Source organism: Crotalus tigris, unplaced genomic scaffold (assembly GCF_016545835.1).
Source record: "Crotalus tigris isolate CLP2741 ecotype Arizona unplaced genomic scaffold, ASM1654583v1 scf7180000017828.1554129, whole genome shotgun sequence".
NCBI classification, from domain to species: Eukaryota; Metazoa; Chordata; class Lepidosauria; order Squamata; family Viperidae; genus Crotalus; species Crotalus tigris.
Window position 1 is genome coordinate 129,691 of NW_024096658.1, and position 12,251 is coordinate 141,941.

The 12,251-nt window shown below is 40.7% G+C and overlaps 1 protein-coding gene across 1 annotated transcript in view; it reads left to right on the top strand.

Annotated features, from left to right (window-relative positions):
• Positions 1 to 12,251, top strand: part of NOX4 (NADPH oxidase 4) — a 118,253-nt gene that overhangs the window by 61,188 nt on the left and 44,814 nt on the right. Inside the window, exon 13 of the mRNA XM_039342950.1 lies at positions 9,915 to 9,996. Within this exon, the coding sequence (XP_039198884.1) occupies positions 9,915 to 9,996 (82 nt within the window). The remainder of the gene's footprint in view (positions 1 to 9,914; positions 9,997 to 12,251) is intronic.

Genomic DNA, 12,251 nt, shown 5'->3' on the forward strand with positions numbered 1-12,251 from the left:
TACTACCCTTGCTTGCTTTTGCCACAGTCTTTCTATTTCTATTTGTAGGTCTTTGTATTTTGTTATCTTCTCCAGTTCTTTCTCTTCTATTCTGCTATCTCCAGGCACTGCCACGTCCACTATCCAGACTTTTTTGTCTTTCTTATCGACAATTGTTAAATCTGGGGTGTTATGTTGCAGGTGCTTGTCTGTTTGAATTCTGAAGTCCAAGAGCAGTTTAATTTTATCATTTTCTATGACTTTCTCTATTTTATGATCCCAATTATTATTATTACTACTACTACTACTATTACTATTATTATTATTACTATTATTATAACTGTAAGTAGGAAAATGTTTGACAACTATATCCTTCTGCCCTTAGTTACTCTCTTGATTTAATTTTATATTCCCTTGGTGATTCTTCAATAATTCGTGGTACATTAACCTTTTGTCTTTGCCCGTTGTTTCTTTTCTATAACATGCTTCTTGTGCTGACATTCATAGCCCAGGTTGTGCACTTCTAACTCTAAAAATACTTTGTTTTTCAGCAACATCCCTTTTTTCATCCAAACCAAATAACAACCTGCAAAATACAATTTGAAGTCCACTAAATCTAATTCCCATCCTCCTTTCTTTGCCTCTTGTAACATCATGTATTTAATTTATGGGTTTTCCCTCTTGCTGTATAAATTTAGATATATCACTTTGCCACTGCCTGAATGACACATCAGTTGTCAAAACAGGTATTGTCTGAAACAAAAACATTCATTTTTATCAGAGAAATTCTCCCCAGCAGTGGGAATGTCAAGTAAATCTAACATACATTTATTTGCTTCATCCACATTATTTAGGATGCATGACCTGGTCTATTATTGTATTGATCATTCCATTAAAGAATGTCTACTGCTCCCAAAATACTCACTTTCATCTAATTTAAACATATGTTTAAAGACCTGAAGCAGGCAGTTCATAATCCAAGGTGTCGGTGGTCACCTTTAAAGCCCTTCATGGCTTGGGTCTGAGTTATCTGAGGGACCGTCTCTTGCCAGTCACATCCGCCCCAACCACTAGAAAGTGGAGGCAAGGAATGTTGAGGGTCCCGTCCCCTAAAGAGATACATTGGGCAGGGCCCAGAAAAAGGGACTTCTCTGTGGTGGCTCCCTCCCCCTGGAACATCATCCCTCCAGAAATTAAACTGGCCCCCACTCTGACACTCTTTCGTAAGGCCCTAAAGACCCTGAAGGTTCTGCCAGCGGGCCTGGGGAACCCAGAACAGGATGGAGCCCATTAACTAGCTGGTATGAATGTGCATTGTCACCAGGGTGTGGGGTGTGTGGGGTTATTATTTTATTATTTTTATTTCTTTTATATTGTGTTTTTATTTCCCGTAAGCCGCCTTGAGTCGCCATGTGGAAGTAGAAGGCAATATAAATTTTCCAAATAAATAAAAAATAAATACAAATACCAGTTGCAACTGAAGATTTCCAATAATTAAGAGGGCACACAATATATAACTACGGATCGTTTCCCTCAATAGATTGATGAACTAGTGCAGGGGTAGGCAACCTTGGCTCTTTTATGACTTGTGGACTTCAACTCCCAGAATTCCTGAGCCAGCCATGCTGAGGGGAAAGGGAGAGGTTTCCAAACTGAGCCATGCTGGCTCAGGAATTCTGGGAGTTGAAGTCCACAAGACAGAAAGCGGCCTAGGCCAGGGCTAGGCAACCTTGGCTCTTTTATGACTTGTGGACTTCAACTCCCAGAATTCCTGAGCCAGCCATGCTGAGGGGAAAGGGAGAGGTTTCCAAACTGAGCCATGCTGGCTCAGGAATTCTGGGAGTTGAAGTCCACAAGACAGAAAGCGGCCTAGGCCAGGGCTAGGCAACCTTGGCTCTTTTATGACTCAGGGACTTCAACTCCCAGAATTCCTGAGCCAGCCATGCTGAGGGGAAAGGGAGAGGTTTCCAAGCTGAGCCATGCTGGCTCAGGAATTCTGGGAGTTGAAGTCCATGAGTCATAAAAGAGCCAAGGTTGCCTACTCCTGAACTAGTGTAATGTTTTGACTTAATTGTTTAATTGGGTTCTTTCTATCGAGTTTTAGGACTTGTGTGAAGAACTGATTTCGTTTAGGTCATATTTTTGGAAAAATACTGAACATTCCAAAAGGTTCACAAATTTTTAAGCACCAGTGTATAAAACTTACCTCTATTTTGTAGAAGTCTAAAGAAGTGGTATCCCAATCTTTCCACATTTATCCATATCCTAGTAAGAATCGGGCTGGTATATTGCAAGGTGTTATTTGTGGGGCTGCCTCTGAAGACTGGTCATAGCTAGCCAGTGGATCTAATTTATTATGGAAACTCTTTAAGAATGACCAAGGAAGCCTCCCACAATTCTTAAATAATGATGATGATGATGTTGGAAGGGATCTTGAAGGTCATCTAGTCGAACCCCTTGCTCAGGTAGGAAACCCTATACCATTTCAGACAAATGGTTGTCCAGTCTCTTCTTAAAAACTTCCAGTGTTGGAGCATTCACCGCTTCTGGAAGCAGGTTGTTCCACTGATTAATTGTTCTCATTGTCAGGAAGTTTCTCCTTAGTTCTAGGTTGCTTCTCTCCTTGATTAGTTGCTTCTTGTCTTGCCTTCAGGTGCTTTGGAGAATAGCTTGACTCTCTCTTCTATGTGGCAGCCCCTGAGATTACGTAGTTGTAGGTAGAGACATGCAATAGTTTTTCAGAAGGGGGGGGGGTGAAGCAGCAGTAACCTAAAACTGTCATCTATGGTTGAAAGTGAAGCAGGGGAATTATAATCAAATTGTAGTTCAACTTCCTGTGCAGTAGTGGAATAAAAATTAAGAGCATCCATGACAGATGGCTGTCTAGCCTCTGAGAGCTGAAAGGGGCCATTTAGGCTATCTTATCCCAATCCCTATTTGGCACAAAAATACAAATTACAGAGCTCTGACAGATGGCTGTCTCTTCTCTGCCTGAGCACAATTAGTGAATGAGAACCTACCACATCTCTTAATAATTGCATCTTCTATTGACTGAAATGCGCCTGCTTCTTTTTGCTTACCGTTGAATCGTAATCTGTAGTTCCCTTCACTTGATTCCGTGCACTGAGAAGAGACCTTGACCAAAAATGTGTGGCTTCCTTTATCCATTGATTCTGAAACCCAATTCAACCCTATAATTCTTATCTTTAAATTGACAAATGGCTTGAAACCTTTTAAAGTCAACAGACTTTATCCCCTACAGTTAGATGACGGATAGGGCCTTTTCTGTGGTGGCTTCAAAGTTAAAGGAATGTCTTGCTAGTTAGGATTTCCAGGTCCTATCCTTACCAGTTTTTAGGGAACAATGAAGATTGGTTGATTGGTTGATTGACTGATTCATTCATTCATTCATTCATTCATTCATTCATTCATTCATTCATTCATTCAGTTTCCCCTGAATGAGTTATAGTTCTGTCTAGGATACCCAGCAGAACTGGGAGTTTATAATCTTAATGTCCTATAAATATTTAATGTTCCTGTTCTCTACTCCATCAGCTTGTATACTTTCTTTTTCCTTTGGGTTTGATTGGACAAAACGTCTTCCTGTTTTAGATATATTGCTAATATTCTGGCCATTCTGAAATCCAGACAAACTCAGATTTTTTGTTTTGTTTTTATGACCTCGAGTCATAATAAACAATTAAAAGTGCATGTAAAAAGCAAACCAAGACATGCATACCAAATAGGAGACTTCATCGGAATGTCTTTAAATTTAAAAAAAAAAAGAAATAGCAAGGTTCTCAGTTTGAGACCTCTCTAAGCTTAGCTCCCAGAGAAGTTACTCCTTCATTTCCCCACTTATTTCTGTCAGTCAGAACTGCAGGGTAATAAGAAACATGTAAGCTTCAAAGAGACAGAGATCCTGGGAAATGCACAGTCCTTTTCCACAGCCTTCTCTGGCAGACTCTCCTGAGTCTAAGTTAGCAGGAAGTTTACTAGCTGCAGAATAACTGACTCACCACTGTTGTTCATTTCAGAACAGCTAGCGAAAGAATCTTATTTCCTTCTTCCCTTGTTTCAGGATTCTTTCCCTGAGTTATCCGACTCTTACGCATTGCATTGCTCCCATCACTCTCTCATTCAAAGAAAAAAATCTACAAAACAAAACAGAAGGAGAGCAGATAGAGGTTATGACAAAGAGATCTTTCCTTCTCCACTTTTGGTTCCATTTTTTTTTCCAAAGCTCTAAGTTGTTTTATTTTAGCAATTTAGAGCCATCCATCTTACAGTAATGACTCTGGCCAGCACACAAAGATTAAAACATTATAACGGTATGAACTCATGATGTACGGGTTAAACAGCAAGCCCTAAAACCAAACCACTTCACCAAAAGAGCTCACAAACTGCCTGGCTCAAAAGCCTAGTTCAGGAACCAGATCTTCACACCCTTACAGTAGAGTTGGGGCTCTGGAGAGGTGCTCCTGGGGGAAGCTGTTCCACAGGACAGAGGCAGACCCAAAGTAGGCACAACTGTGAGGTTCAACAGGATGCCCATGTTTACGGCAATAGACCTGGAAGAATATGTGGACTTGCAAGGAGATGGCCCTGTATCATGTAGCTCTTTATAGATGGTAACCAGTACCTTGAATTGGATTTGGCAGCTTATTGGGAACCAACCTAGCTTGAAGAAGAGCAGAATTACAGTATAGGATCATATTGAGAGACCCCCAAAACTGTTCATACTACCATTCTGGACCAGCTGCAACATGCATCTATCTACTGCAATGGTTCTCAACCTTTTCTTCATCACAAACCCCAGACCATGGCCGGGGACCCCCAAGTCTTAACTCAAGATTTAAACATAAAATTTCTTCAAGCCTTCAGGGATTCCCTGTGATGACCTCACGACCCCCCCCCCCAGAGGTCTGCAGACCACAAGCTGAGAATCACTGATTGTCTGTCTGTCTGTCCGTCTGTCCATGTATCCATCTATCTATCTATCTATCTATCTATCTATCTATCTATCTATCTATCTATCTATCTATCTATCTATCTATCTATCTATCTATTATCTATCTATCTATCTATCTATCTATCTATCTATCTATCTATCTACCAGTCATCTGTCTTCTGTCTGTCTATCTATCTATCTATCTATCTACATCCATCCAATTTATTGGCCGCCCATTTTACCCCACTGTGCAGCATCCAAACACTCTTCAAGGGCAGCCCCCCTTGTTGAGCATATTGCAGTAATCCTAATGATAGGTGACTAAGGCATGAGTCACCAGGAGCAGAGTTAGCTTGTTGGAATAATAGTTGACAATTTCAATGGAAGTTCATCAGGATGAAAGAAAAAAAGCAGGATAAAATACTAATATTTTCTAACTGCTGATGCCCTAAACTAGTGTTTTATGAAATTGGCACCTTTAAAATGTGTCAACATCAATTCCCAGAATTTCCCAGCTGGCATGTGAAGTTGAAGTCCAGACATGTTAAAGTTGCCAAGTTTGAAAATCTGTGTTCTAAGCTGTCTATTTTTAGCAGAAACTTCATGACAATGTACAGGTAATCCTTGAGTTGCAATGGACCCTGCCCATTGCAGTCGTAAGTCATTACAGTGTAAAAAACAGATTGGTCACATTTTTATAATGATATTTGCAGCAGTAGGTAAGCAAAACTTGTTCACTATGGCACAGTTTTGCCAAAAAGCAGAAGTAAATCATTGCAAACAGGCATAAATGCAGCCATTTCTCTGAGCACCTCAGATGTGATCACGTGACCCAGGGTGACTGTCAGAACTTCAGATCTGGGTCATAAGTCCTCTTTTTCAGGTAGGTCATAACTTTGAATGGTTGCTAAGCAACTGGTCATAAGTCGAGGACTACCTGAATACAATTCTGAATGTTTGCAAGAACACAAGTCTCTTATGGGTGATTTAAATAATATTCCCATTCCTCATATTTTTTAAATTGCTTGGTCTCCTCTAGTTTTCCATGGCAGCACATTGTCTGAAGCTGTTTTGGGCATCTTTTTACTGATAATGAAAAGGGAATTAATTGTGTATGTAGTATAGCAATTTATGTTTCTACAGCTGTACGCTTCCCATTAATTGGGAACAAGAAGAAGCATTTGTTTTTCCTAGAGGATTCGTGGTTTATAGTCTAACTTTCCATGAGTATTTTCTCTTTCTCTCTCTCTTTGTCTCTTTCTTGCATACACATGGTTTTGTCCTTGCGTAGACATTGAAAAGAAACATAACAGGATAACAGAATAACAAAGTTGGAAGGGACCTTGGAGGTCTTCTAGTCCAACCCTCTGCTCAAGCAGGAGACCCTATAACATTTCAGACAAGTGGATGTTCTGTCTCTTCTTAAAAACTTTCAGTGTTGGAGCATTCCCAGGTTCTGGAGGCAAGTTGTTCCACTGATTAATTGTTCCAATTGTCAGGAAATTTCTCCTTAGTTTTAGGTTGGTTTTCTCCTGGATTAGTTTCCATCCATTGCTTCTTGTCCTGCCTTCAGGTGCTTTATAAAATAGGTTGACCCCCTCTTCTTTGGGGCAGCCCCTCAAATACTGGAACACTACTATCATGTCGCCCCTAATCCTTCTTTTTGCTAGATTAGCGTTCTTCATATGTTTAAGCCTCCAGCCCCCTAATCATCTTTGTTGCTCTTCTCAGCATTCTATACTCTTTCCAGAGTCTCTACATCTTTTTTATATCGTGGCGACCAAAACAGATTGCAATATTCCAAGGGTGGCCTTACCAAGGCATTATAAAGTGGTCCTAAACTTCATGTGATCTTGATTCTATCCCTCTGTTAATGTAGCCACAAATTGCATTGGCTTTTTTGGCGGCTGCAGCACTGCAGTATTGGCTCATATTGAAGTGATTGTCTACTAGGACAGGGCTTTTCAACCAGTGGGGTACGGGTACCACCTGTGGTACATTGGCACCTGGCAGGTGGTACGTGACCATCCTAGAAAAGTGATAGCGGGGGAGGGGAATGAGCTGAACCCGTGGCAACACCACACAAGCCTGAGCGAGAGATGGCTGGAGCTGCAAGGTTGTCAGGGCTCAGTGGAAGCGCCAGGATCAGCGCCACGCTCCAGCTGGAGCTCAGCGCTGATCCTGGCGCTTCTGCTAAGCCCAGAAGCGCCAGGCTCAGCTGGAATGTTGCAGCATCTCCAGGGTCTTGTGATTTACATTCAGATGCTTGGCAACTGATTCATATTTATGACGGTCACAGTGCCCCAGGGTCATGTAAAGTGACCAAAACCTGCTGCAACCACCCAGCAGATGGGGGGAATAAAAACCAAACACCCCCCACCCCACCCCCGCTGCCAATCCTCAACAGAAATGCTCACAACAATGAAAACCTCGGACAGGAGGAAGAGCGCCACTGGGCAGGCAGGCGTCTTGCTCGGCTGTGGCTTGGGGGGCACTTTTTTCAGTGCCATTGTAACTTCAAACAGTCACTAAGCAAACTGTTGTAAGTCGAGGACTACCTGTACTTTATCACTTTTTTTCCTTTTTTTTTTTTGGGTCATCAAGTTTTTGACACCTTTCTAGGCGACTGGTGGTACTCGGATGTTGCCATATCCTAAAAGTGGTACAATGGGTGAAAAGGTTGAAAAGCCCTGCACTAGGATGCCAAGATCCCTCTCACAGTTACTGTTATTGAGCCAAGTTTCATCCAATCTGTACCTATAGATTTAGTTTTTCTTGCCTTACTTTTTTCTACATTGAATTTCATTTTGTCAGATAAGGACCAGTGTTCAAATCTGTTGAGATCCATCTGGAACTTGAGCCCTTCTTCTGGGGTGAACTTTGGTGATGGGGTAACTTTTCTGTGGGAGTCAGCAAACTTTAGCCAACTTTTCAAGAGTGTTGATTCGGTCTGTGTTTTGGTTGCAAGCCTGCTGATTACATCTCAGGAGAGGAGAAGCCTGGCAGTTTTCAAATGTTGCTTGTGGTTTTTCCATTTTGAAAACTATTTCCACGAAATGTTTGCTGAGGAGGTAACACCGAAAAGATCTCCTTCTGCCATAAAGATAGTCCTTGATTTACGACCAGTTGCTTAGCAATCATTCAGATTTACGATAAACCTTCCCAAGGGCTATTTATAATCCAAGATCCGAAGTTCTGATGGTGAGGCATCCATCCTTCCTGTAGCCATGTGATTTCATTTTTAGATGGTCAGCAAAGGATCTGAATTTATGGCTGTTTGCAGTGTCCAGCAGTCATGTGCCTGTGATTTAGAACATTGCTGTGGGAAACTGACTTGTAGTTCTAGTGTCCCGCAAAAACACCATTTGCAGATGCATTCACTTAGTGACCACGGTGATGTTTGCTTAATGACCACTGGGTTTGCTTATGATCACCATGTTAAAAATTGTTGCAGCATGGGTCCTAAAATTGGGTGTGATCACATGATGATCCACTTAATAACCAGTATGACTTACAATCATAATCCCAGGCTAAATTAGGGTTGTAAATCGAGGACTACCTATATAATTGAAAGGAGATTTTTATTCGATGCTAGGATAGTCTGCCTGCTGTATTAAGAGCGGGTATGGTACCACGATTAAGAAGGTGTTTTTCAGCCTTGGCAACTTTGAGATTTCTGGACTTCAACTCTCAGAATTCCTCAGCCAGCAGGTTAATTTTCTTTCAGCCCTACTCAAAGTTCTTGTTCTGAGTTAAAAAAAAAAATTGAAGAAAGCACCTCTGTGTACCCTATCTTGAGATGCCAGAGGAAGAAAGAGCTATAAATGAAAGAAATAGAAATGGCTTTTCTATGACAAATATTATTAACCTTATTGTTCCCATATCTGAAACATTTATGAGGACACAATACAGTTTGTGTTCTTAGCAATCAATCAGAAAGAATTGAGGGTCAGCAGAAGGATCGCTGTAGAAGGGAAGAAGGTGTACAAAAGAGCACCGGTTCCTTCCCAGAGGCTGGATATATTTATTATGGTTTTATTACGTTTCCATTTAAAAGCAGTTTACAATATTGCTGTAAGGTATTGCTGTAGAGCAGACTTTTCAAACTCACGACGTCACGTGACGTCGTGCAACATATCGGAACTTTTTCCCCATTGCCAGCAATGGGGTGGGTGTGGTTTCCTCATGACGCGTCCAGCCCGCGGGTTGGCAGTTTGATATCCCTGCTGTAGAATACACATAATCCTTGATTTTAGTTCATTTAGTGACCGTTCAGAGTTACGGAACTGAAAAAAGTGACCAATGACCATTTTTCACACTTACGACCATTGCAGCATCCCCATGGCTACCTGATTAAAACTTGGCAACTGACTCACATTTATGACGGTTGCAGTGTCCCGGGATCAGGTGATCACCTTTTGCGAAATTCTGACCAGCAAAGTCAATGGGGAAAACAGATTCACTTAACAACCGAGTTACTAACTTATCAATTGCAGTGATTCCTTTAATACCTGTGGCAAGAAAGGTTATAAAATGGGGCAAAATTCACTTAACAAATGTCTTACTTAGCAATAAAATTTGAGGGCTCAATTGTGGTTGTCAGTCAAGGAAACAATGGTTGGAAACTGATCAAAGAAAGAAGCAACCTGGAATTAAGGAGAAACTTCCTGACAGTGAGGATAATTAACCAGTGGAACAGCTTGCCTCCAGAAGTCATGGATGCTCCATCACTGGAGATTTTTAAGAAGAGACTGACATCACCTGTCTGAGATGGTATAGGTTCTCCTGCTTGAGTAGGGGGCTGGATCCTGAACTTGACCAAGCTGGTCTTCAAATTTCTCCTCACCTGCTGTTACTCCCTGTCCATAACAGCTATGATGGGCTATTTATATAGGCATGATCTAAATTCAGTGACTGTGTTGAAAGGACCAATTCTCCTTCATCAAAATATTATGCGTTTGTTTATATTTATTACCATTTACAGAGAGATTGCGAGATCAGCTGCTCCTACATTCAAGCTGGGATGCTGCAATTCTGCCAGTCTTCCATCAAAGATGTTATCCTAAGTAAGTAAATCCAGGAAGAATTTTTAAAACAGGGAACTTTTGATACGACGACTCTCAGTAGAAAGTGAGGTGGAGGAAACCTGCTGGAAGATAATCGACTGATTAGCATCTTTTGAGCACCTGGTTTGGTGAGATGCTCCTTATTTTGCTTGACCCTGTATGTTTAAATAACAAACACCTGTTTCTTTATGTAATTTATACATACTAGAGAGCTCAACTTTTTCCTGATATAGAATTTTGGATAATTTTTGTTTACAAGTTCATAAACTTGGAGGGAACTTCTGCAAATACAATATGCAGGGGTGGGATTCAAATCATTTAACAACTGGTTCTCTGCCCTAATGACCACTTTACGTATAAAAAAATGATATACCGAAAGGTAGCACTGACCTCGCCCCCTTTCCCGTATGGACCAGTCAGGAAACTAGCGAGATAAAGCATCTATTCCTGAAATTACCTATGAGAAGCACCACCTAGTTTTTGCCTGAGTGACGTGATCGAAAGCGCCCTGTCTTCGTTTGGTTTCCATCATCCCTCTCATGGATTTTTGGGGAGGGTTTTTTTCCCCCCGGCCTGGAAGGAAATTGAACGAAAACCAGTCGTGTTCTGGAAAACACAGATTTATCATAACCGGTTCGCGGAACTCAACAAAAAATTAGGCATCGGTTTTGGCGAACCAGTGCAAACCGGCTGAATCCCATCGCTGCATCTATGTGAAGTAGGTTTGCTAGTATCATTATGTCTTCAAGTATATTTACTTACTTACTAAATTTATTTGCCGCCCCACCTCATTTGAAAGAGACTCTGGGCAGCATAAAAATATTAAAGTCATCAGAAATAAACCTCCCTGACCCAATAAAATGACAATACATTCGAAGTAAAATCATAATGGCTACAGCATCTTCTGACTGTGTACACACACACACAAACATATATGCTGTAGATCAGTTTATACCAAATGCACACAAATGTTTCTGCTACTGATATTGTTATTGTCCTTGTTGCTGTTGTTATCCATACCATTGGGTAGGAATAGTTGGCCTTAAAAAAAATTGTTTTTACAGGTAATCTTTGACTTACAATCATTCATGTAGTGACCGTTCAAAGTTACGACAGTGAAAACAGTGACTGGTGATTGTTTTTCACACTTAACGACCAGTTGCAGTATCTTTATAGTCACATGATCAAGAATAAGACGCTTGGCAACTGGCATGTACTTATGACAGTTGCAGTGTCCTGGGGTCATGTGAACTCCTTTTGCAACCTTCTGACAAGCAAAGTCAATGGGGAGAACAGTGTTAGTTAACAACCGTGTAACTTACTTAACAACTCCAGTGATTCACTTAACAAATGTAGCAAGAAAAGTTGTAAAATGGGGCAAAACTCACTTAACAGCTGTCTCACCTAGCAACAGAAGTTTTGTGCTTAATTGTGATCAGAAGTTGAGGACTTACCTGTACTGTCTCCCCTACAGTACAGGTAAGCAGTCCAGAGGTGTCTTCTCCCAATAAAGATTAATTGGACTCAAGGATGCTTCTTTCCAAAGATGTGGCTAAAAGTTTACCATTTAATTTGAAACCAAAATAGTGATTTTGTTTTTTTGTTTTTTAAAAAAAGGATGGTTGTATAGAAAATAGCAAATCATTGTCACCTAAGTGGCAAAATATAAGAAGGTTGTTTCAGATCCCCGAGACTAAATGGAGAGGGACTTCTTTGATAATGAACTGGATCTTTTTTTTTGGGAGGGGATAAAGGTTAGAAGTGAATAAATGTCCAATGGAAATGATGGTGAGGTGAAATGTGGTGATTACTTGATTTAAGAACTGCCCAGCTAAAGTTTCAAAAGAAAACAAAAAAGCCCCAGTCAAGATCAGGTCTAGAATTGGACATAAAAAAGGAGCTCTGTAGTTTTTCCAATTGAATTTGTACAGGGGAAAAAGCGCCATTTTTTCAAGGAGGAAAACATTTGCAGAAAATCAGAAGACAGATTAATTAGGCTCACACTGTTATTTGGGAACTTGCAGACCATGGAAAAGTACTCAGTATGAGTTCATTTTAACAAAGCCACATGCCCTACGGTTAGTTGCAAGAAATAAAAAAATCTGAGTGAGGGGTATGAATGCGAGTTCCTGGTTGCCAGTTTACAATGTTGAAGTTTAATTGAAATAGTTTATCTTAATTTGATTTTTGTTTGGGGTTGCTTGTAACGTTTGAGCTGGAGTTGCAGTGTTTGAGCTGGGCGATCTTATAAATTA